Source organism: Bufo gargarizans, chromosome 5 (genome assembly GCF_014858855.1).
Source record: "Bufo gargarizans isolate SCDJY-AF-19 chromosome 5, ASM1485885v1, whole genome shotgun sequence".
Taxonomy (NCBI): Eukaryota; Metazoa; Chordata; class Amphibia; order Anura; family Bufonidae; genus Bufo; species Bufo gargarizans.
The window spans coordinates 335,976,200-336,003,467 of NC_058084.1; the positions used below are offsets into that span (position 1 = coordinate 335,976,200).

General features: G+C 43.1%; 1 protein-coding gene across 5 annotated transcripts in view; it reads left to right on the forward strand.

The window, feature by feature from the left end:
- KIF13A (kinesin family member 13A) overlaps positions 1-27,268 on the forward strand; it is a 178,856-nt gene that overhangs the window by 89,585 nt on the left and 62,003 nt on the right. For all 5 annotated transcript variants that reach the window (XM_044295645.1, XM_044295648.1, XM_044295647.1 and 2 more), the window contains exons 8-16: positions 2,622-2,756; positions 4,585-4,697; positions 5,455-5,566; positions 5,812-6,024; positions 7,312-7,422; positions 8,588-8,722; positions 14,354-14,484; positions 26,066-26,152; positions 26,232-26,398. In XM_044295645.1, the coding sequence (XP_044151580.1) occupies positions 2,622-2,756; positions 4,585-4,697; positions 5,455-5,566; positions 5,812-6,024; positions 7,312-7,422; positions 8,588-8,722; positions 14,354-14,484; positions 26,066-26,152; positions 26,232-26,398 (1,204 nt within the window). The remainder of the gene's footprint in view (positions 1-2,621; positions 2,757-4,584; positions 4,698-5,454; positions 5,567-5,811; positions 6,025-7,311; positions 7,423-8,587; positions 8,723-14,353; positions 14,485-26,065; positions 26,153-26,231; positions 26,399-27,268) is intronic.

Sequence of the window (27,268 nt, forward strand, 5' to 3'; positions counted from 1 at the left end):
TCAACCAAGGATGAGTCAGGATGTGAATGTTAGGAAAGGGGAGTGAGACCAGACATCTAAACATTTTCATAAGCATTAATGTTTTTTAAAATTTAAAATTCATTGAAAACTTTTTAAAAACTCTCTTGTGACCATGTCCTGAGGTAGAGTATCCCACAGATGTACAGTTCTTACAGTAAAAAAGCTTTGAAGCGTCTGTAGACTGAACTTTTTCTTCTCCAGTCGGAGGCAGTGCCCCCTTGTCTTTTGAGTGGATTTTATATGGAACAGCTTTTCAGCATATTTTTGTATGGCCCACCTTAGACGTCTCTTCTCAAGACTGAATAAATCTAATTCTCTTAATCTTTCCTCATAACTAAATCCTGTGTTACATCTGCTGATTTTTCAGCAGATGATCGCTAACGAGTGTTGGTAGTAATGCTCGTTAGCAATCATCAGGCAGTCTAATACTGCTGCCGATTACCCAATGAATGAGCAAACGCTCTTTCATCATGGCAATCCAAATCTTTTGACAGGCTAAAACAATCATTGTTTGCTTCCGGCAAACAATGATTCCACATAGCAAAGAGCGATGGTATAACAATCTCTCCTCCCTATACTAAGGAGAAGATCACTGCATGTAATAGCAGCAGTCTCCTCCACTAGCGAGCAGACGATTGCCGAGAAGGAACACTTTCTTCCTGACAATTGCCTGTTCATTCAGGCTGTCTAATACAGCCTTAAGACCCTCCATGCCCCTTATCAGTTTAGTTGCACTCCTAAGTACTTTTCCCAGCTCCAGGGCATCCTTCTTATGGCCTGTTAACCAGAACTGAACTGCATATTCCAGGTGAGACCCCACCAAAGCTTTGTAAAGTGGTTACATAAAATCCCTGCCCCATGAGTCTATGCCTTCTTTAAAACATTACAATATCCTGCTCGCCTTAAAGGATAACTGTCATATTTTCATCAAATAATCCATTTTAGCATATGGTACTGCTGCAGCAGCATTATGCATAAAGCCATCTTCAGTTTCTTTACTTACCACTGTTTTCCTTGAGTTTTGCCCTTAGTTACGGCTGTTTTGAAACCTACATTATGAGGATCTTCTGCAGGATGGCTTCTCTGCCAGCTCTGAGGCCAAAACTGCTTTCCCTTACTTCCCATACAAACTTGCTGTAGACAGCAGCTCCCTGCCAGCCAATCAGATTAGATTACTGAGAGACACGCCTCCACACTCTGAAGCCTAATGCAGGCATGCAGTGTGAAGGACCGCCCCTCTGTCCTTCCTAGCCGGAGACAGATGAGCCATAGCAACTGGTCTTTTAAGGGAGCAGTGGAGAGGGACAGGAGACATTAATGAAAGCTGTTATTATAAGGTAATTACAGATATTTTGGCAATCATTGACAGACTAACTCAGGTATACATGCCTAGCTCTAATAAACTAGAAAATTAAAAAAATTATGACCGTAATCCTTTAAAAGCAGCTGATTGACACTGCATACTGTTATTCATTTATGACCTACAAGTACATCCAAATCCTTCCCTACAAGTGACTCTCTCAGTGTTACATCCCCTAGGACATATGATGAACAGAAATTATTACTACCCAGATGCATAACTTATCCACATTGAACCAAGTTGATGCCCAAACATTTAGAGTGTCCACATCAACTAGTAGTTTATGGACATCTTCCATAGACTGCACAGTACTACATAGCTTAGTGTCATCTGCAAGAATAGAAATGGTGCTATTACTCCCGTCCTCGATATCATTAATAAATAAATTAAATAATAAAGGGCCCAGCACTGAACCTTGGGGTACACCAGTTACAGCCCGGGACCATTCTGAATAGAAATCATTGACTACAACTACTCTGGACACGGTCCTTCAGCCAGTTTTCAATCCAATTACAAACTATACTTTCCAAACCTATAGACCTTACTTTACCTATTAAACATCTATGAGGGACAGTATCAAATGTCTTTGCAAAATCCAAAAACACTACTTCCACATCCGCCCCCCTGCCCAGTCTTCTACTCACCTCCTCATAAAAGGTTAGTCTGACAACTTCTGTCTTTGGTAAACCAGTGCTTGCTATCACTTATTATATTATTTATGGCCATGTACTGTACTCCTGTATATAGTCCCTTGAGAGTCCTTCAAACACTTCTCCCACGGCAGAAGTTAAGCTTACTGTATAAAGTTACCTGTGGAGGACCTAGAGCCTTTTTCAATTTGGGCACCACATTTGCCTTGCGCCAGTCACTTGGCACTGTACCAGTCGTTAGAGAATATCTAAAAATCATGAACAGGGGCACAGCAATAACTGAACTGAGTTTTTGAAGAACTCTAAGGTGTAATCCATCTGGACCTGAAGTTTTGTTAACATTTACCCTTTTTAAAGGGATAATCCTCCTTTTTCAAACTGATATATCCTGCTTCCCGTAGACCAGTGATGCCACGACCATAGGTCACGTGGCCTAGGCGCAGATCAGCCCTATTAAAGTGGATATTATATTTGTCCCTATTATATTTGTCCTTGTATTGAGATATATTATGTAAAAAAAAAAATTACAGTTAAAAAAGGTATTACTACTGATAAATGTTTACTCAATCCAGTGTGTCTTCACTTTTTAGGATATTGAATCTTTAATGTCTGAAGGAAATAAATCTCGTACTGTTGCTGCAACAAACATGAATGAAGAAAGCAGCCGATCACATGCTGTATTTAACATTATTTTAACTCAGACTTTGTATGACCATCAGTCTGGTGTAAGTATCTGTAGAAATGCATTTAGATTTGTTTATATGTTTCAAGTTCTATTTAAAGGGGTTCTCCACTTTGGACGGCCCCTACTTATGAGAAGTACTCGTTAACAATAGGCATCATAAAGTGTGCACCTGCTGGACCCCCAGTGATCAGATATATTCTTCAGGGGAAATTAAAGGGGTTGTACAGAGGTATAATATTGATGAGCAATAGTCAAGATGGGTCATCAGTGTTAGGCTACTTTCACACTAGGGTTCGGGGCTCCGCTTGTGAGTTCCATTTGAAGGCTCTCACAAGCGGCCCCGAACGGATCCGTCTAGTCCTAATGCATTCTGAGTGGACGCGGATCCGCTCAGAATGCATCAGTCTGGCGGCGTTCAGCCTCCGCTCCGCTCAGCAGGCGGACACCTGAACGCTGCTTGCAGCGTTCGGGTGTCCGCCTGGCCGTGCGGAGGCAAACGGATCCGTCCAGAGTTACAATGTAAGTCAATGGGGGCGGATCCGTTCGAAGGTGACACTATATGGTGCATTTTTCAAACTGATCCGCCCCCCATTGACTTTCAATGTAAAGTCTGGACGGATCTGTCTGAATTCAAATTGTACTTAGACTTTTTTAGTAAAATATAATGCAGACGGTTCCGTCTGAACAGATACCATCGTTTGCATTATAGGAGCGGATCCGTCTGTACAAATACCAGACGGATCCGCTCCGAACGCAAGTGTAAAAGTAGCCTTAGATTGGCACAGGTTCTGCTCCTGGAACCCCTGCCAATCAGTTGTTTGACAGGGTTGTGGCACTTATGCGAGCTCTGCGACCTCTTCAGTATTTACTTGCATGCCATCTCTTCACTTGAATGGGGCGAGCAGTTGTGATCACACTACACCACTGCTACAAGGGAGATGGCATGCAGGTAAATACTGAATTGGTTGCAGCGTTCACATGAGCTGCACAACTCCTTCAAACACCTAATCCCTTTGTTCTTTTTTTTCGAATAGGTCATTAATATCAGATCAATGCCACCACCAAACAGCCATTTTTAGGCAGCTACAAATTAATACAGTGGACGGAACCAGAACAGAATTATGCCCACCAAACTCCAGAGTACCTCTTTACACCTAATCTATCTAGTTCTAAGGACTGTTAGAGATGTGGTGTACACATTGGTTCTCTCCCTCATATCTGGCATATATGGTGGTCATGCCTACTGGTAACACCTTACTGGCAAGGTATTGAGCAAACTATCCAGAGGATCTGTTCTTCCTCTTTTAACTTTACTTTAGAACATGTCGTACTAGACAGGCCTAGCTCCGCTTACTCCCCTATTGACGGCAGCCAAGGCTCTAATTCCCCTTCTCTGGCTTAGCCAATCCCCCTCCCTCCATACTTTTCTCTGACTACTTTTGTAACTTTGTGTTATATGCTTTTAATAATTGGAATAAAGAATTAAAAAAAAAGTATGCCCACCAATCTGATATTGAAGACCTTAAGTATCCTGAGGATAGTGCATCAGTATCTAAGTTTTGTAAAAACCCCTTTAATTCAAAATCTGTTTCTGTCAATTCATTGTTTTTATAAGAGGAATTTTCTCAGGTCTTGTGAAACTCCACTTTATAAGGCAATGATCTTTTAGATGTTTGGATATTTAATCATACAGGTCAAAATTAGTCGCACAATCAACACTGTCTAAACCAGTAGTGGTCAATCAACATATTTTGGGGACTTCAAATGTGGCTCTTGACATTGTACTCATGTCATAAAATACTTGTCAGTATAGTACCCAACGTGTATATGCCCAAATAATGCTGATGTTACTTATTTTCCGTGATTAGAACTCAGGAGAACGTGTCAGTAAGGTCAGCCTGGTAGATCTGGCTGGCAGCGAGAGAGTATCCAAAACCGGTGCTGCTGGAGAACGCCTCAAGGAAGGAAGTAACATCAACAAGTAAGGGCCGTTCCCATTGTTTTTACTAATACTCATTTTATTGGACAATAGCAGTATACGAATCAGCAGATGAAATTGCCATTACTAAATGTATTTTCTGCTGAAGGGGCACTGTAATTTCATTTCATGTTAAAGAGGTTATCGAAATGTGACAGATTGAAGAACTTAAAAGATTTGAATATTGTTCCAGCAGGTCAGATTTACATTCACAAATGGTCTAAGGCAAAAGTAGTCAACCCAAAATATTTTCGGGGTATCAATTATGACTTTTGACTCCATCATGGGCTGCACATCACAGTTAGCCTGGATCGGGTGAAGAAGTTCAGTAGACACACACACACACATATATATATGTCTGATTATTATTCTGGGGAAGGGAGCTGCCTTCCTCTGAGAGATGACGTGTCGTGTGGCCATTGGCCTCTTTGGTCTCTAGTTGGACACCACTTGTCTAAAATCTCTATCCTGTGTTCAGTTGTGATCTGTGTTGGGCATGTAAAAGTTAAGTTATGGTGGGTATAAATAGACAAGCAGATATTTCACTTTCTAGGATAAAATAGAAAGGATTGTGGTCAAAGTGGAGATATTTTCCAATGTGTTAGTAACCTTTACTTCTACTCGGTCTGCAGTCCTGTAGTGCCGGGGATACATAGGGATTTGCTGAATGTTTTCTTTATTTGAGCATGCATTATGTAGTATGATTATATACCAGTGCACAGTAGATATGATTTTTATTCTTTTCCATCTTACCTCTAAGGTCACTGACAACTTTGGGATTGGTGATATCATCATTGGCTGATCAAGCTGCTGGGAAAGGAAAGAACAAGTTTGTTCCTTACAGAGATTCTGTACTCACGTGGCTACTTAAGGTTGTAACCCAATACATTTCATAATATCCTATTCATTTTTAGATCCTCTTAAAAGTGAAATACAGTCCAAATTGTCTCACCAGTTGTAGACACGTGAAAAAATAACATTGGTGAAGTTTGCGATCTCAGAGCACCACTGAACCTCTGTGTTTTGGAGTGTGGGGGGAAAAAATTGACATTTCTAAATGTAGCACTCAACTCTTTTCAAATCTAAATATATTCTCTGATTTTTATTTTGCATAAAGGACAATTTGGGAGGCAATAGTAAAACCGCCATGATAGCAACTATCAGCCCGGCAGCTGACAACTATGAAGAGACACTTTCTACCTTACGGTATGCTGATCGGGCCAAAAGAATAGTCAACCATGCTGTGGTCAACGAGGATCCCAATGCCAGAGTTATCAGAGAGCTTCGGGAAGAGGTGGAGAAACTGAAGGAGCAGCTCTCACAGGCAGAAGTGAGTAGTTTATCCCATCTAAAAAAGAAAAAAAGCCAGCCATACACGTGACATAACTGTTCATCCAACAGCTACCTCTCCTGATCCTCCATACACATGCATGCACGGCTCATGCAAGCATGTATGTGTTGTGAATGTTAGAGGGGAGAAATCTCCGATACCTCTGATGGGCTGATTCTGTCCCTGGGAACAAAAGGATCAGGTATCTTGTAATCCAACATGCTCGATCCTTCGTTCCCCTAACATCTGCCAGAGTGGTGAAGCCCTCACACACATTAGATGGTCATCCAATCCCACCGAAATTATCAGGTTCTGTCCACATACGTCAAATGTACAGATATCATTATACTTTTCCACATGAAATGAAGATTGAAACATAAAATATAGAGCTACTGCTTCTTTTTAAATGGAACCTGTCACCGGGATTTTGTGTATAGAGCTGAGGACATGGGTTGCTAGATGGCCGCTAGCACATCCGCAATATCCAGTCCCCATAGCTCTGTGTGCTTTTATTGTGTAAAAAAAAACTATTTGATACATATGCAAATTAACCTGAGATGAGTCCTGTACGTGAGATCAGTCAGGGACAGGACTCATCTCAGGTTAATTTGCATATGTATCAAATAGTTTTTTTTGCACAATAAAAGCACACAGAGCTATGGGGACTGGATATTGCGGATGTGCTAGCGGCCATCTGGCAACCCATGTCCTCAGCTGTGTACACAAAATCCCAGTGACTGGTTCCCTTTAAGCTCACTGGCTGGGGAAGGTGGCTTCTTGTCACTTGGCTGAAAATCACTAATTAGTATATACAGTATGTATTGTGATACAGTTTCAAATACGTGTATATTACCAATATGTTTATACTTTTAGGGGAAATATATCAAATGTATATCACCTATCTGTCTGTGTATATGTGCGTGACTGAATATTGCCTAGTAATCATACATTTAGATTATTTTCCTATGATTGATATTCCCAGTAATATTAAAGTCTGTGCTGAGAAGCAGATTCTGTGAATAGACTATGCAATACTTGTTTAACATTTTTTACTGTTCTATTTTCCATTATCAACCACTTGCAGCATGTGTCATAAAATATATGAGTGTATATCTATTTTCATGATTTATTTTTTTTTATCTGTAAATTTGACAGCACATGGTTCGTCTCCCTTCTTTGGAGTTTTAATATGCGGCATTGATGAATGTTAGGAAGCAGATGGCTCTATTGAATCCTCAGTAGATTAATTAAATATGTATGTGCCTGCTTGATATTTTCCATGCACAGTCTATGAAGGCACCTGAATTAAAGGAAAAATTAGAAGAATCTGAAAAATTAATCCGGGAACTAACCATCACTTGGGAAGAAAAGTTGAGAAAAACAGAAGCCATTGCTCAGGTATGTCATGGTTTCCTAATGACGTGCATAGCTCTTGTACTAGCTTTCCTGTATACCTCACTCTGTATCTGTTGGACAAACTATGAAGATAAGACCTGAAAACACCAAGGGTGCCGATGCTCAGTCCGTCCCAGGGTCAGCATATGCCCGACCATACATGTCCTCGCCAGGTCATACCTGTACTTGGTGTTGTTTCAGATTGTGTCAAAAATGGCTGCACTAACAAGATGAAGAATTAAGTACTATAAATAATTAAAGAGGTTGTCCAGCTTCAATTAAGTGATGGTCCTCAGGATTAGTAACTGATTGACAGTTGACACTAAAGTGATGTAGAAACGATCCTCCTCCAGTCCAAGATTGTTGATGGTGGGTAGATCTTGGTGGCGACGGAGCTACACAGCTGATCAGCGGGGTGTTGGTCCCCTGCAGATTAGCTAGTGATTGCCTATCCTGAGGGTTGGACAAAATTTAGTAAAAGCTGGACAACCCCTTTGTAGATTTGTTAAGACATGTTCAATTTGGTCAATAAGTTTAGTCTTGTTTTCCTAAAGAACAGGGGTTATCCAAGACCTATAATGCCCAACCAAATGAGGAGCCCTTCAGATTGACTTACCTCGCTCCCCGACACCCGCATCGCTTCTGATTCCAACACGGCCGCCGCTGCATCTTCCCGTCGCGCGGATGAAAACATCAGGCGGCGGGGGGGTTAGTCAATAGCAGGCTACGACGGGGACGAGCCTCCCTAGTGTTACCCGCGACGCTAGGGAGGCTCGTTCCCATTGCAGCCTGCTATTGGCAGACCCCCAGCCCCATCGCCGGATGTTTTCATCCATGCGACGCGGAGATGCAGTGGTGGACGTGCCGGCATCAGAAGCAACGCGAATGCCGGGGAGCGGAGTAAGTACAATCTGTGTGAGGGGGCTGGGCATTTGGGGGGGGGCATTATAGGTCTTGGATAATCCCTTTAATGTCTCCAGAATCCATATTTGCACAGGATGTGTACTATACCAAGGGCATGCATTGCAAAAACATCAATTGCTTCATAACTTATGATGGAATAATAACTTTCATTTTCTAATACTGTTACTTTAAAATATGCAATGTGCATAGTGAAGATTTTATTCTCCGTAGATCGGTGTTTAACTTGTATTTTTCCTCCTCATAGGAGAGGCATAAACAGCTGGAGAGCATGGGCATCTCTCTCCAGTCTTCTGGTATTAAAGTTGGCGACGATAAATGTTACCTGGTAAACCTCAATGCCGATCCTGCACTTAATGAACTGTTGGTCTATTATTTAAAGGTGAGATATTAATTTGGGGTTATTAAGGCCTAGTGCTGCCATTCCTTCAGTTTCTTTCATTTGATACTGTCATGAGTCTTCTGTCAGCAAGGAACTGAAAATATAAATTTTCCTTGCCTTTCACATAAATGGAAGTTCCATATTTTTATATATTGTGGCATTTTAATTATGTGATGTGTCAGAAAAGTCTGCAAGATACATGAAGTTTTATGTGTATAATGATTGTCATTAGAAGCGTAACCCTCCATAATTGCTGCCAGCTCTTTACTTGCTTCATCATACTTTCACAAAGGTTTTTTGTAAATCTAGGTGGGTCAAGAAAACCTGTATAATTATAAAAATGATGACTAAAGTAGAACAAGATCATAAAAATCTTGGTGAATGAGTCATTCAGACCTAATGTAATAATGTTTGAGGAGATGGTTTCATGTGCACCTAAGATGGGCTAAACCAGCGATGGCGAACCTTTTAGAGACAGAGTGCCCAAACTGCAAACCAAAACCCATTTATTTATCCCAAAGTGATAATATGGAAATTTACCTGAATACTGAGGTTTTAGTTTCGAAAAAAAAAACCTCATACATTAGCATGAGCCGGACTGGGACTTAAAAGCAGGCCTGGCACACAAACCTCACCAAGCCCACAAACATAAAATGGCTACACAGCGATTTTGGCTGCGACAATGACCTATGTATTATGCGTCCTTTTATATGAACTCCATATACTGGGCAGTATAATACATAGGTCATAGTCTCCTTACATACATCCCCCATATACTGGGCAGTATAGTACATAGGTCATAGTCTCCTTACATACATCCTCCATATACAGGACACTATAATACATAGGTCATAGTCTCCTTACATACATCCTCCATATACAGGACACTATAATACATAGGTCATAGTCTCCTTACATACTCTATATACAGTGCAGTATAATACATAGGTCATAGTCTCCTTACATACTCTATATACAGGGCAGTATAATACAAAGCTCATCACCTCTTAACAGCATCTATGTGTATATATATAGGGCAGTATAATACATAGCTCATCACCTCCTTACAACATCCATACATATACATTCATCATCCATATACAGGGCAGTATATTACATAGCTCATCATCTACTTACACACATCCTCCAATGGAGGACCTCCATAATATGTAGTCCATATACAGGTCTGAGGCCTACCTATGTTGACACTAAGGTCGCAAACTGTATGGGAGTCCACCGTGCACTGAGGCTGCAGAGGGGAGAGCGAGAGCTGGAAGCGCAGCAGAGTGTCTGACATGCTGACGTCAGCACTCCTTTCTGCGCACGGCAATGTTTCCAACAGCCCACACAGAGCTAGTGGAGAACAGGCGCGCCGCCAGCTAGGACGCATCACCATGCCTCACATTCAAAGAGCGGACTGGCCCCCAGATTGCCAGTCCGGGCCTGCCTGTTATCCGACCCTGCGCGCATGCCCATAGTGGGGGCATAGTTCGTCACCACTAGGCTAAACTATCCACAAAATTTTCCATAGAGTGAAATGAAAACTGTCAGCGGTGAACTGCATTTCTCTGTATCTTTTCAGTGAAGGAAATAGCCTGTCCCATCCTAAATGTTCCAATGTCCAAGGAGAGCCGAGTGGAAAGTGTCCATGGGACAGTCCCTAAGATTGGGCAGCATGGTGGCTCAGTTGTTTAGCACTGGTGCCTTGCCGCACTGAGGTCCTAGGTTTGAATCTAACCAAGGACAACATCTGCATGGCGTTTAAATGTTTTCCTCTTGTCTATGTGGATTTCCTCCTACACAACAAAGACATACTGATAGGGAATTTGGGTCTTTTAGTTATTACAATCATAGTCTGCAGTCAGCAATAATATGTTTTGGTTGTCACTGATCATTTTAATACCCTAGACATAATAATTATTGTTATTAGCCAGCGCCAATGATTACATCTATGGCCAGACTGAATGAGTAATGTGGGCGTAACCTACTTATTTAGTAATATGCTTAATTTAGTAGTGTTGCTTGCTTTGCTTGCCGTAAGAGAAAACATCCATAGTTAACTGCCTTCAGTAACTCTTCTAGTGTAGTCAGAAGGTCCTCAATGTGCAATGGTCTTCTCCACAATAATGCCGTTACTTGAGGAGATCACCTGTGTGTGGAGAACAGACCACTACATGTAAATAATGGAGGGCTTCTGATAAAATAGCCTTATAAAATACACCTTATAAAATAGCCTGTGAATTGGTGTCCACGATATTTACTCACCTGTTGTCCACTAAAGTAATTAATGGGACTAGGGATGAGTAAATCCGTTCTAGCTACTCAATTCGTCTCATTAGCAAGAGTTCGACACTTGTGAGAGGCTGTCCCCGCAGATGAAGACGCGCCCAAGTGCCCTTTAATAGGAAGTGGAAGAAGAGCCTCTACTCGGAAAAGCTGCGCAGGAGCAAGACTGTCAGGGCTGGGGAGAGATGTCTGGTCCTTTCAGTCAACAGGCAGGTGGGCCCTTCTTCACCTTTGTGGACAGCCCCTCAGAGGTGAAGAGCTAATAATGAAAGATAAAATAATGAAAACCTTAAGACATATAATGAGATATATTCAGAAGGGAAATCACTGCCATCATCAAACTTGCAGTAGCATAGCTCCCCACAGCCGGCAGCACTCTTGTAGCCCTAAACCATGACTCCCCTGCCACCATGCATGACTGTAGTCAAGACACACTTGTCTTTGTACTCCTCACCTGGTTGCTGCCACACACTCTTGACACCATCAGAACCAAATAAGTTTATCTTGGTCTCATCAGACCACAGGACATGGTTCCAGTAATCCATGTGCTTAGTCTGCTTGTCTTTAGCAAACTGTTTGCAGGCTTTCTTGTGCATCACCTTTAGAAGAGGCTTCCTTCTGGGACGTGCCCATGGCCATGAAGACCAATTTGATGCAGTGTGCGGCGTATGGTCGGAGTACTGACAGGCAGACCCCCACCCCTCTACCCTCTACAGTAATGCTGACAGCACTCATACGTCTGTTTTAAAAAGATAACCTCTGGATTTGACGCTGAGCACGTGCACTCAACTTCTTTGGTCGACCATGGCGAGGCCTGTTCTGAGTGGAACCTGTCTTGTTATACCGTTGTATGGTCTTGGCCACCGTGCCGCAGCTCAGTTTCAGGGTGTTGGCAATCTTCTCATAGCCTAGGCCATCTTTGTGTAGAGCAACAATTTTTTTTTTTTTTCATATCCTCAGAGAGGTCTTTGCTATAAGGAGCCATGTTGAACTTCCAGTGTCAGAGCGATAACACCAAATGTAACTCATCTGCTTCTAGGGCTGCAGCTAACGATTATTTGAATAATCGATTAGTTGCCGATTAATTTCTACGATTAATCGATTAATCGGGAAAAACGACAAAATTACAAAACAGAGGTTTATATGATCTTACTTGAAAAATTATGTTCAAAGGCCATATTAAAACAAATTGTGGACGACACTTATGGGGGATCTGTGGACGACACTTATGGGGGATCTGTGGACGACACTTATGGGGGATCTGTGGACGACACTTATGGGGGGATCTGTGGACGACACTTATGGGGGATCTGTGGACGACACTTATGGGGGATCTGTGGACGACACTATTATGGGGGATCTGTGGACGACACTTATGGGGGATCTGTGGACGACACTTATGGGGGATCTGTGGACGACACTATTATGGGGGATCTGTGGACGGCGTAGTTATGGAGAGGGGGATATGTGCACTGTTATGGGCATAACAGTGCACAGATCCCTTTCCTCATAACAGTGCACAGACCCCCCTTCCCATAGCAGTGCTATACACAGATCCTCCCCCCTCCCCATAGCAGTGCTATACACAGACCCCCCTTCCCCCTAACAGCCCCGGCGCTTGCATCTTTATTTTACCTTTTTACAATGACGCTCCCGCTCCTGTAACAGCCAGGCAGAGCGGACGGCGGCGTAACGTCACTCAATCACGTGACGCGCCTGCTCCGCCCACTTCATGAATGAAGGAGGCGGAGCAGGCGCGTCACGTGATTGAGTGACGTTACGCCGCCGTCCGCTCTGCCTGGCTGTTACAGGAGCGGGAGCGTCATTGTAAAAAGGTAAAATAAAGATGCAGCGCCCGCCCGCCCGAATAGCAACGAATCGGCGATTATTCGATAACTGGATTCGTCGACAACGAATCCAGTTATCGAATATAATCGATTACATCGATTAATCGTTGCAGCCCTATCTGCTTCCCATTCACACCTGAGACATTGTAACATTGACAGGTCATATGACACCCAGGAGGGAAAATGACTAATTGGGATACTGTAGTGAGTACTAAGACACTCGTCAGTATATATTAAGCAGAGAGTTTTATTGGTGCATATAAATTCGGACAAATGTAAAATATGTGATTGTTAGAAATACTCATTACAGTTGTACGTTTCAGTCGTAAGACCTTCTTCAGCACAAGGAGTCTGGAGAAAGGAGGCAAGTGGGGTTGTGGAGGTCCAGGTTGTAGAGCTGTGAATAGCAGCATGTATTTGTAGCAGGATAGAAGAGGAACAAATCGTTTGGATCCAGTGGGTTGAAGGAGTTAACTCGCTGAGTGCAGCCTGTTCTAAACCCACTGAAGAGCGCCAGATCACTGGTTCCTAGAAAATAATCATGGTAATAGGACCACTAATTGTTGTTTGTCCCAATATAAAACCCAAATAAATATGCCACCTCGTGGATGTATTGTGTACAGGTCATACAAAGATAGAACCAATCAGGGAGGACCAGTTAATAGAATACGCTAATAAAATTTGCATAAGAGTGTATAAGAATCAGAGCTTCGTCCCAATTATATAGTATGGGATTAAAATGAAAGTTAAAAGGATAAGTCAAAAATATATATAGGCTCTTTGACTTACTTCACGAGGGGTGTGGTTATCTGGATATACTCAAGACATCAGGGAACTGTAAACCCCCGCAGCCTGGATCGCCTGTAGAATGTCAGAAGATGAAGGCAGCCGACATCAATCTGGGCTTCTTTTCAAATTCTTTATTGAGAGTCAAGAATCTGGCTCAACGTGTTTCGGGACTATACAGAGTCCCTTCCTCAGGAGCAGCACATAAAAGCATTATAAAAACAGCAGGATGCCAGTGTGACTAGATGATGTTCCTTCCCGACAATCACCTGCTCATCAGTGAAGAAGACTGCTATATTAACATGCAGCGATCTCCTCCACAGTATGGGGAGGAGTGATCGCTAATGCCATCCCTCGTCCTCATACTGTGGAGGAGGTTGCTGCATGTAAATACAATAGACTCCTTCACTGATGAGCGGGTACCTTCCCGACAATCGCCTACTAAACTGTCCCATGTAAAGGCCTTTAGGTGTGCGCACCAACAATCCTATTACCCGATGAACGAGCGTTTCGCCCATTCATGAGGTAATCGGCGGCACTTTTACAACGGCAGATAATCACTAAAGATATGAACGCTGGTTAGCCATAATCTGCCCGACATTGGGCAATTTAAAGAGGCCTGATATTGTAATACAGTGTGATTTGCCCCAATAATCAAGTTGACTATGTTTTAATTCCCGTACATAACATGTATCGTTCTTATTTTGTACAGGACCACAACAGAGTGGGTGCTGACACATCTCAGGATATACAGCTCTTTGGTATTGGGATTCAGGCTGAACATTGTGTGATAGATATGGCCTCCGATGGGGAAATTTCTCTTACGCCAATAGAAAATGCAAGGTAAGTTGAGCATAGGACTCTAGAGCCTGTAATACTGAAGTGATGTCAATTCATGGAAACATGGGAACACGTGCACAATAGTGAATATTTCAGATATTTGCACCACCTTAACAGAAATGTACTATCGTAGACACAAAATTATTATTATCGTAGCCAGCCATGCTTCTAGAGGAGAATGGCATCCAATGGCCTATAACACAATTTTTCCTGTCGTATTCATATGGAATCCACCATTTGTGTGCTTATCTAACATTAAAGGCATACGGAGGTACAGTAAAGGCTGCATGCATCACTATAGCAGACCTATTAAGACTGTACAAAACGGAGCAGTAATATGTTCCTAACCTGTATGTTGGGTGTTGCAGATCTTCTGTAAATGTATTCAAGAGTGTTGAGTGGACAAGCTCTTCCTGCTGGGAAAAAACACTTTCAGAGCCAGTAAGATGTCTCACCCCTGCTGCTCCCTTCCCCTCTTCTTAAAATGCTATTTCAGGGAAATATTCAGTGAAAAACTGCAGCTGCATCCCCCTCCCTTCTACTTGCCTTTTTTTTATGCGACGGATTCTTTGGTTACTAATCCTGATTCTGAATATTTACTACATTACATACTAGTTTATGTAAAAGATGTTGCGTTAGCTGTGCATTAATCGTCCAAACCGTATCTTTCTGGACCAGTACGGCAGGAGTCCGGTCTTTAAAAACAGTGCCCGCTTACAAGCTCCGCAATGCCATAACCACTGGATTTCTGCTGTTTTAAACAGCAGAAAATTGCTGATAATGTCTGCAATCGGCGACAACTCTGACCGCAGACATTTTATCCCACATATGCCGTGGTCCGATGTGACCACAGCATCTGAGAGCTGAAAACTCGGAAGCACTGCTCTTCAAGGCCTGGAACAGCTCCCCCACTTGGCAATCACGGGAGCTACTCATTCGCTTTGAAAAGCCTGAGCCTGCTGGAGACTACCAGGCCTTTCACAAGTGTATTCCCCCAAAAATAGCCCCACACAGATCAGTAGACATAACTAAAGAAGAGTTATGGGGGTCAGAATATGACTATGAAAATAAAATTTAAAAAGAAAATTCCCACCATATTAAAATACAAGAAAAACTATAAATGTGGTATCATTGTAATCACACTGACACGGAGAATAGGTAACAGGTCAGTTTTACTGAACTGGAAACTGTAAAAGAAAAACCCATAAAACTGTGGCAGGATTGCATTTTCCCAATTCCACCCCATTTGGAATTTTTTTTCCAGCTTTCCACTACATTGTATGCAAAATTAAATAGTGCCTTTAGAAATCTCAAATTGATTTCACAAAAAACAAGCCCTCATGTGTCTATATGAATGAAAAAATAAAAAATGTATGGCTTCTGGAAGGCAGGGAATAAAAAAAAAGCAAAAATGGAAAATTACATGGTCCTGAAGGGGTTAGAAAAGCACTCTTACAAATATTGTTATTATTGAGAACATTAGGTAGGTAGTAGATGTAATTCACAGTGAATTTATTTTGTTATGTTACTATTTATTATTTATTATGTTACTGGTGCCTTTATTTCTGAGTTATCTGCCCCGTTCTGGTCTTTTGCTGCACCACCTGACTGGCCCTCTGATTCGCTGAATCTAACAGCGCGTTTTGGGCCGACCAGAAGTCACTTTCTCTATTTATTCCTGCAAGGCTTTTTTTTGTGGAGGTCAGGAGTGTATATAATATAACAAAAACAAAGACAGGTGCACTCTGCGGTCTTACTAACCCTCATACTTGTGTAAAATTGAGAGATTAGCCAACATGTCCTACGTGAGGACATGTCTGAGCCCGAGCACCGCGCCAAGGTTTCTCAAGTAGCTCGGGACCTAACGCTATCCACTCAGAATGCATCAGTCTGGCACCGTCTGTCCTCTGCTCCGCTCAGCAGGCGGACACCTGAACGCTGCTTGCAGCGTTCGGGTGTCCGCCTGGCCGTGCGGAAGCAAACTGATCCGTCCAGACTTATAATGTAAGGCTACTTTCACACTTGCGTTCAGAACGGATCAGTCTGCTTTATATTGTAAAAAAAATTCTAAGTGTCAAAGTAGCCTCAGACGGATCCGTCCAGACTTTACATTGAAAGTCAATGGGGGACGGATCCGTTTGAAAATTGAGCCATAGTGTGTCATATTCAAACGGATCTGTCCCCATTGACTTACATTGTAAGTCTGAACGGATCCGTTTGCCTCCGCACGGCCAGGCGGACACCCGAACGCTGCAAGCAGCGTTCAGGTGTCCGCTTGCTGAGCGGAGCGGAGGCTGAGCGCTGCCAGACTGATGCATTCTGAGCGGATCCGCATCCACTCAGAATGCATTAGGGCTGGACGGAAGCGTTCGGGCCGCTTGTGAGAGCCTTTGAACGGAACTCGCAAGCGGAGCCCCGAACGCTAGTGTGAAAGTAGCCTAAGTCAATGGGGACGGATCTGTTTGAAGTTGACACAGTATGGCTAAATTTTCAAACTGATCCGTCCCCCATTGACTTTCAATGTAAAGTCAAAACGGATCCGTTTGCACTATCATGAAACTGATCAGTTTTTTGTTCATGGTAATGCAAACGGATTCGTTCTGAACGGATCTAAGCGTTTGCATTATAGGTGCGGATCCGTGTGTGCAGACACCAGACGGATCCGCTCCGAACGCAAGTGTGAAAGTAGCCTAAGACTGGCTGATATAGCCCGGGCCTCACATGTGCACCAGAATGCTGTCTGTAGATGGAAATAAAGGCACATTCCGACTAGGAGTTTCTACACCTCCAAAAAATTCAAAATACAAACTACAAATTGGCGTGGTATTAAAAAGCAGGAAGTGCTCAACCCCATATGCAGTGGTGCATCTATACGGGGGGGCAGATCCTGCACTTGTGGTCTGCTGCTAATGGCAATCCCCAGCATAAATGCATACAATGGAGGATGCCTGCAACGGACCACAAGTACCACAATGGACATCCTACACAGGATAGCAAATGTGTGGATGTGATAAACAGTATATATAATATAACAAAAACAAAGACAGGTGCACTCTGCGGTCTCACTAACCCTTAAACTGGTGTTAAAATTGAGAGATTAGCCAACATGTCCTACGTGAGGACATGTCTGAGCCCGAGCACCGCGCCAAGGTTTCTCAAGTAGCTCGGTTAGACCGCAGAGTGCACCTGTTTTTGTTATATATACTGTTTATCAGTATATGCATTTTTGCTGGGGATTGCCATTAGCAGCGGACCACAAGTGCAGGATCTGCCCCCCCCCCCAGTATAGATACACCACTGCATATGGGGTTGAGCACTTCCTGCTTTTTAATACCACGCCAATCTGTAGTTTGTATAGGTCAGGAGTGTACACAGATCTTGTATGAGCCCCCCTACCGCACCCAGTTTTCTATTACACGTGGATCAAATATTTCCAGGCAGTGTAGAACATAAAGCACAGTTCAGCAAATGGCATTTATCATGTAGACAGAGTTGATACAAGGCACTTACTAATGTATTGAGATTGTCCATATTGCCTCCTTTGCTAGCTTGTTTCATTTTTCATCACATTATACACTGCTTGGTTCCATGGTTACGACCACCCTGTAGCTCAGCAGCAGTGGCCATGTTTGCACACTCTAGGAACAAATTCCGGCCTATGCACACTCCCGCGTTCTTGGCGCTTTTCCTATAGTGTGCAAGCACGGCCATCGCTGCCGGATTGCAGGTGGTCATAACCTCTGAAAACAAGCACTGTATAATACATAGTAACATAGTACATAAGGCCGAAAAAAGACATTTGTCCATCCAGTTCGGCCTGTCATCCTGCAAAAACCCTGTGAGGTAGAAGCCAATTTTCCCCACTTTAGGGGACTAAAAAATTTCTTCCCGCCTCCAATCAGGCAATCAGAATAACTCCTGGATCAACGACCCCTGGCTAGTAGCTATAGCCTGTAATATTATTACGCTCCAGAAATGCATCCAGGCCCCTCTTGAATTCCTTTATTGTACTCCCCATCACCACCTCCTCAGGCAGAGAGATCCATAGTCTCACTGCTCTTACCGTAAAGAATCCTCTTCTATTTTTGTGATGGAAAAATTAATCTAGCCAGCAAAGGAAGCAATATGGATAATAATAATGATAAATACCATTTGCTGAAGTGAGACAACTCCTTTAACCCCTTCCCGACCAGTGCCGTAATAGCACGGCACTGGCTGGGTCTTTAAAGATTGCGCCCGCTCCTGAGCTCTGCGGGCACCATAGCCACAGGTGGCCTCCTGCTTCTTATAGCAGACACCTGGGGCTCATGTCCGCAACAGGCAGTAATGCCGATCGCAGACATTTAACCCCTCAGATGCCTTAGTCAATCCTGACCACGGTATCTGAGCTCCCTGAAAACCGAAAGCGTGCACTTCCGGTGGTGCTCCGGCTCCCCTGTGTGGCGATCGGAGGAGCCGGAGCTTGTGTGCAGCAGCCCCTGTCTTTGTGAATGACAGGAGGCTGCTACATAGTATTTCCTATGGAGCCCTTGCCTGTAATAGGGCTCCAAAGGAAACAAGCAATTGTTATGAGAATAGCAATCTAATGATTGCATGTTATAGTTCCCTATAACATGCAATAAAAAAAAAAAATAATCAAATCATCCCCCTTTTCCCAAAATAAAAATAAAAGAAATTAAAAAAATACACATCATTCCTATAATATAAAAGAATATTCCCAATACGGCAAATAGCAAATGAAAAAAAAAGCGTCCAAATGGCCCATTCACCATTTTTGTTCGCTTTATTTTCTGCAAAACAATAAATAAATAAAAAGTGATCAAAATGTCATACCCACCCCAGAATGGTATCAATGAAAAGTTCAGATCGCCCCGCAAAAAATTTGCCCCCATACAGCTCCGTACACATAATTACCAAAAAGTTATAGGAGTCAACATATGGCGACAAAAAATAAAGGGTTAAGGAAGGGTTAAGGAAGTTATCTGGGAATTTGATATTGATGGCCTTTTCCTCAGAATAGGTTATCACTATCAAATCGGGAGGGGTCTGTCCCCCCGCCAGTCAGCTGTTTGAAGAGTCTGCTGTGCTCCCTGGAGCTCAGGCGCACGCTGCGACCTCTGCTGTGCTTGGTAAGCTGTGAAATGTACAGTGTATAGCGGCTGAGCTTTGTATTGCAGCTCATCTCCATTTACTTGAATGGGACTGAGCTGCACCTAGGCCATGTGACCGATGTACCGTGACATCACTAGCCTAGGAAGAGGCCTAAGCACTCAGGGAGCACCGAGACCTCTTCAGAAGTCGGACCCCCACCGATTTTATATTAATGATCTATTTTGAGGATAGGCCATCAGTATCGAATACCTGAAAACTCCTGTAGGAGGAAAAAAATGTAACTAAAACATGTAATTAAAAAAAGCCACTCTCTGCCTCACACTTAATCCAGCCTCTGTTTGTAAAAGTGGAACAGTTTCTACGTAAATATGGCGCTCATTCATGTACTAACACCACACATAAATACACTGATACATCTCCTGCTTCTCTTCATACACTAAACTATTAAAAAAATTGCTGCCTGCAGCCACCACTAGGGGGAGCACAGTGCATAGGAATTTATACATTTACTATTGAAATCAATGAAAGCTGTAGAATCTTTATGCACTGAGCTCCCTCTAGTGGCGGCTTATAGAAAACACAGTAAATGTTCAGTCAGTGCCAAGGGCCCATCTTATTGAGTTCTGGATTTTCATCTGATTATGAAGATTGGAGACCATCTTCCTGTGATATTTGTAATGATTGTAGTCAATGTCTTGATGAAATATGTAGTTTTTTAGAAATATACTGCTTGCTGGTGAAATGTATACAGCCCCTCATGTCATGAATTACTCATTAGTACACAACATAATATCTCCCTTATTATTTATAAGAGCGTTACAGTCTCAGGAGGTGCTGCTGCGCAGGCAGTGAACGTCCTGCTTTAAATCCAGACCCTTTGGTGTAAAAACCATTTGCTGTGTTAATTCCCTAACCTCTCTGTTAATAACAGGCGTCATCTGCCTAATGGACCCGGGTCCTCCTGTGCTCCAGGCATTAGTCAGCTGGGGTTATTATACTGGGATTATTAAAAAACTGCAGTGTAAGATCATCCACAGGACGTGCTGTGTGAAGCCGCTGCGAATTGTTAATGTTGATAATTGAGTGGACAAGTGTCCTCTGGGGGTTGTTAAATGCAGCCCTACTGGCCTGATGAATGATTGCACTGTACACCTCTATTCTCTACTAGGCGCCAGGCAGCTTGATTTATCTGTATGGTAGTGGCTACTCAGTTACTGAGCCCGCCCTCCATTCTAATGTAAATGAGTACAGCCGGGAAGTAGTTGGATCCTACATGTGTATGCATTTACATCCTTTGTGATGGTGGCTTTCCCCATGCTTCTAATTTAGTAAATACTAAAAAGCATCTTTTTTGACAACTCTATGTTGTGCCGATCCTCTTATTCCTTCTAGAAATGTATGGAAAAAAAAAAAATTAGAACTGGGTATTACCATTCCCCTTGTGAATGGGATGTGTCCGTACACTATCGGCACTGATGGACAGAGATTTATCAAAATTGGTGTAAAGGCTTAGTTGCCAATACCAATCAGATTCCATCTTTTATTTTTCAGAGCTCCTGTGGAAAATGAAAGCTGGAATCTGATTGGTTGTTATTGGCAACTAAACCAGTTTTCCTTTACATCAGTTTTGATTCATCTCCCTCACGCCCCCAACTGGTAACACCTGGCTGTTCCTCTCGGAGGAATAGTAGAGGAATTCACAACATAGAGATATAATGAAAGATGCTGCAGACTTGTTGCATGATAAGTACATGTATTTAGTAAAAGAGACCGGCAAGGAGCGGTGACGGGTCCAGTGTATCTCAGCCCAAACCCTTCTCGCTCTATCAAGGTGTGTTGTATTTCCTTTCTATGTCAACCAGTTATACTTCAGACATCATCTCACTTCTTGGTTCAGGAAAAAACTAAGTTGCAGAAGATTTTTTCCAGTGGTGCGGCTATAATTTAGAGATAGAGTCACTCAAGTTTAATTGAAATGCATAGCCTCCTCTCTTCCATACCCCTTCCTCCTACCCTTCCTCCTACCCTTCTCTTTGGCTTCTGCTGTAGTTAATGCATCACCTGATCTGTGACATCCGACTAGATTTTTACCTCAGGATCATAGGGGGTGATTTATCAAACTGGTGTAAAGTAGAACTGGCTTAGTTGCCCATAGCAACCAATCAGATTCCGCCTTTCATTTTCCAAAGGAGCTGTGAAAAATTAAATGTGGAATCTGATTGGTTGCTATGGGCAACTAAGCCAGTTCTACTTTACACCAGTTTGATAAATGACCCCTTAGTATTTTATTACTTTCCTGAGGAGTGGAAATCGACTTTTATATCAGCCCGTCCAGTCTCGTACTTGTCTACTGAAATTGGGGATCTTCTGGGGCGATAAGTCAAAATGCCACCAACAGGGGAGCTGTATTCATGTATATCAGGGATGCCCTACAACTCCCAATATTCCCTGATAGCTATAGGCTGCCGAGACAGCTGAAGGGTCTCAGGTTGAGCATCCCTGATGTATATATATATTCCTCTCGTTGACTTTGAACAGAATGAAAATGTGTGTAGGGAGGAGCTCCCCATAGTGGTGGTCTGGTTATGGGGGCTTAGCTATTGCTATATGGGTGTGACCTGTACTTATCGGCAAAGTTCACATATGAAGAAAATTGGCTGCATATGTAATTGATAATAGACATGCTAAAACCTCAAATCCATAAAATTCATAGATAAAAATCTAGGGATTAAAATCTAGGGATTTAGAAGCCATTTAGTCATTTCCTTGACAGGAAGTGATGGTGCACCTTTCAATGTTGGGCTGCTGCCCTTGAAGCATGGATCCTACAAGGTGATGCTAAAGGTGCTAAAATGCAACAGCAAGTAAGTGGCGCCATTTTTTGCATCTTGGTTATAATTTGCCATCCTTAAAGGGGTTTTCTGGGCTTTTCTGAAGATCCCAAAGCCTTCAGACCCTATGGAAGAAAGATGGTTTCCTCTGTACTAACTCCACCATGTTGTCGCAATGCTTCTGTCTACTCTGTGATCTGCCTGGCTGCGGACTTAGGTCCTTCTGATAAGCTAGATAACGTAAATGCAGCTGAACAGGAAGACTCCGGAACACATCTAGAGTTCCAGATAGGACCTGAGCGGTAGAGTCTGGAGCCAGTCTGAGCGCAGCGGACATGGCGCCATTGGGGGCACAACAGAGGGGTGCAGAGGAAATAATCTTTCCCCCACAGGATCAAAACATCCAGCGACCCTTGGGGTCAGCCAATAGTGGACGAGCATCCCTAGCGTCACCCGAGACGCGGACTGCTATTGGCTATCCCTCTGCCCTCCAGGTTGTGCGACGGGGAGATGCAGCGGCGGCCGTGCGGGCATCAGAAGCGATGTGGGGAGCGGGGTAAGGGGGGGGGGGGGGTCATTATAGGGTTGGATAACCAGCAGTTTCAGAAATGCCTGAACAGAAACGAAAGAAGGAGATGCTTAAATTCAGCTTCTTCCAGTTAGATCATGGTCCAGACTGGGATCTTGGACAAGAAAAAAAAAGAAAAGGGTTAACTTAATAATGTTTTTCTACAGAAATGTTGTGGCAGAAATGAAATCTTTATATCTTAAATAGCACTTTATAATAGAATTTGGTGTCAAAACCGGCCTCACATTTTAGTGCCGAGCTGTACTATATCTAATTTCAGATGTTCTCCAGCGGAACTTTATGCTTTGTGTTGGCTAGGAGTTTCCCTTGAACAAAAGGGCTGCGGGCTGTCATTCCCATCTCAGTGTTTGAGACATGTGAGCCAGCACAATAGCCTGGGGCCGGGAGCCGAGCTGTGCCAGCCAGGGTGTGAGCCAGACTGTAAGAGAAGCCTGCAGGAGGAGTTGGGTGGCAGATGGAAGGAGTGACACACATGACAGGAATGAATGGGAAACAGGAGAAGGGGAGGAAGTGCAAAGCTCTTTGGATGACTCCTGCATTTCTTTTGGCAGAATACAAAAGCAGACCCATGTTACCCTCCAAGATGTCTCCTGAATGCTTAGTAATTCCTCAAGATGATACCTAATGATTGACAGTGGCACAATTCTGAAAAAGGAAAAGGATATTGTCATCTAAGCTGAGTTAAAGGGCTTGTGTCACTTCAACAAATAGCATTTATTATGTAGAGGAAGTTATTACAAGCCACTAATGTATTGTGATTGTCCATATTGCTTCCTTTGCTGGCTGGATTCATTTTTCCATCACATTATACACATTGCGCGTTTCCATGGTTACAGCCTCCCTGTAATCCATCAGTGGTGGTCGTGCTTGCACACTACAGGAAATAGTGCCCGCCTCTCTGGTGGGGCCTCACATAGGCTGGTGCTTTTTCTTATAGTGTGCAACCACGGCCACCGCTGATGGATTGTACAGTGGTCATAACCATGGATACGAGAAGTGTATAATGTGATGGAAAAATGAATCTAGCCCGCAAAGGAAGCAATATGGGCAATCATAATACATTAGTAAGTGGCTTGTATTAATTCTCTACATAATAAATGCTATTTGCTAAATTGAGACAACCCCTTTACACTGCCCGATGTTTAGGTTGATTATAGTGTATGCCCGTTCACGATAATTGCTCATTCATCTGGTAAAACAGTCGTTGATGCAGACAAGTAGACCATCATTTCTGGGCAACAAATCGTACGGTCTAAACAGTGATCTGCTGCCCAGAAACAATGCAGCTGTATGAGCCGTAGCGATCCCTCGTCCTCCTACTGTGGAGGTGATTGCTGCATGTAATGGCGGGTTTACACAATAATCAGGTAGATTATCAGGGCGAACGTTCCTGCGAACACTTGTTCCCCACAATATGTCCGTCTTAAGATGCAACCGATGAACGGGCGAAACGCTCATTCATCGGGTGAAAATGTAATTCCTGCGGGCATTATTATTTATTTCTGTCCAGGAGATCGTAGCGTCTAAACAGCGATCCGCTGCCCAGCAACAGTGCAGCTGTATGAGGACGAGCGATCGTTACCTCATACTGTAGAGGGGATTGCTGCATGTATGCAGTTAGCTGATCACATAAAAAAAAAAAACTCATAGCACTTCAAAAACAAATGATATGTTAAAAAAAAAAAAAATAATCTGCAAAAGCATAAAAAACATACACAATATACTGTATCCATGTGATCATACTGACCCGCAGAATAGCCATGTCTCTGAACGGCTAGTTCAGTGAAGCATTGTGGCCAGCCTCCATCCATAGTGTATGGTCAGCTTAACCATTGAGGACATCCTTGATACTGACTTGTTTCCCTGCCGGTACTTTATAGCGTAAGGACCCTGCAAGCGACTCTTCATATTTTAGCTTTCTGGAGAGGAGTGGAATGCTGAGGTTGAGTTAAAGACCATCTGTTGGCAGGGTCAACCCAGGTTAAACCAGACACAATGCCTGCTAGGGTTGATTCCTGCTGAGTAAAACAATGTCTCAGTTCTGCAGATCTGTTACGCCATTCCTGGAAAATTATTAAGATGTAAATTAGGTCTTTAGTGCACCAAGAGGGGGGGGGCTCTTTCCTGTCAGTGCACCAGAGCTCCTCCCTTCTACACTGATAGCCTTTTCCCCCCTTTTCTGATTGACAGGACAAGACATCTTGTCTGGCCCTGTGTCCTCACTGCCTGCGCTGTAGATTACACTATGAGCGCATGCGCAGTAGCTATACAAAACGGTCAGGGTCAGATAAGATGCATTGTCCTGTCAATCAAGAGGAGGAGAGAGTGGCCATCATTGCAGAGTGGAGGAAGCTCTGGTGCCTGCCCCTCGGAGTGCTGATGACCTCATTTATATTTTAATAAAAAGTTAAATTACTCAGGAACGGCACCACAGATCTGCATACTTGAGGTATCAGTTTATTTGGCAGCAACAACCCTACCCGGCATTATATCTGGTTTAATAGGATTGATCCTGCTGATGGATGCTCTTAGAGGCATAAATTAATTTTATTGGGGTTTTCTAGCCAAATGAAAAACAATTGCAATGAGATAGAAATGGTTTAAAAAGGATTATAGTCGTCTTGCGCCACTGCAGGTCCCCGCTCCGCTCCCGCCCCGTCACAGCAGGGAATGACTGAGAATGCCGCTTAGCCACTCACTGGCTGCAGCGCTGACCCTCTTAGGAACAATCAGAACCCACAGATACCAGGTTACAGTTTTGCTCTTGGCCTGTTTCTTCAGAAGTTGATTTTCAGCTTGTGTGCTGCGGTCCAAGACTTTCTTGTACAGACGCGCAGATGCAGAGTTCTTCTGCGCAGTCTGGAGAGCGCGGCTAGGTTTTTTATTACTGCTGGCTAGCACAATGAGAAAATAGTTGCCATGGTACTGTCTGTATTTTTTATGTTCTGAACACTTGTTTTATAGCATTGCAGATCACACTATTGAGTCCTAAAACTAGGCGTTACCCTACATTTACCGCATTGTGATCAGCTTGTACCCATTTTTTTTATAGGACATGTGTAAATGGGGTCCAGGTCTACTCTAAAACCCCCTTGTGGCACGGAGACCGAATCCTTTGGGGTAACAACCACTTCTTCAGGTATTTCTTTACAACCCTCAACCCCTTCTAGATTTTACAGTATTTTCCATTCCAACCAAATCTAATAATGTTCAACCAGGCTCAACCTGCCAAAGAGAAAACGGAAAGATTGGCTGAAGGAGTTTGAGAAGGAGACGAGCTGCGCCGAAATTGATCTTGATGCTACAAGTGAAGCGTCCTCAGAACCGGACTATAATTATGAGTTTGCACAGATGGAAGTTATAATGAAGGCTTTAAACAGCAATGGTAAGTAGTAAGCATGTAAAAACTTAGGGCTCATTCAGACGGATCCGCAAAACACGGATACCGGCTGCTTGCCTTCCGCATTTTGCGGAACACACAGGGCCAGCGCTATATAGAAATGCCTATTCTTGTTGGTGATTGCTCTAGGCTATTTGTGGGGCCACGGAACGGAACTACGGATGCGGGCTTTTGCCGCCCTATTGAATTGAATAGATCCACATCATTTGTAGACCCGTACATACGACCATCTGAATGAGCCCTTAGGGTGGCACTGACATGGCCATAACCTGGTGACATGATGGCACTGTGGTTTTTAAATGGATTGTTAAAATGGCACAATTTTGGTTTTCTTTCAAAATCATCCAACTATTTAATCGAAAAACCGCAGCAGCCTCATGCCATTGAAGATTTTGGCGACACTGCTGCGTCTTGTGCATCACCTTCAGTCTTTTAAAGGGTTTCTGTCACAAGAATTTTCACTATTAAACTGTCTTGATTGACAGGGCCAGGCCAGCTTTCGCCTGCTCCTGCCGGCCCTGAAGGTCATAAAAATAGAAAAAAAAATGATCTGTCACTGAAAACAATGTAAGTCAAGGTGATGGATCTGTTTTTTTTTTTTTTTTTTTAGGAGCCGTTTAATTCCGGTATTGAGATCCTCTGCTGGATCTCAATACCAAAATTAACAACGCAAGTATGAAAGTAGCCTTAGAAAAAGAGCAAACAGCAGGTGGCGCTATACAGATAGATTTCAGTGAATAACTCAGCGGCTATGCAAATTTTTTATTACATGCAATTACAAAGATATTCAGATCCAGTTTGAAATATGTAGAATATTTTTGTGGGACATCCCCTTTAACAGTGCATTTCCAGATG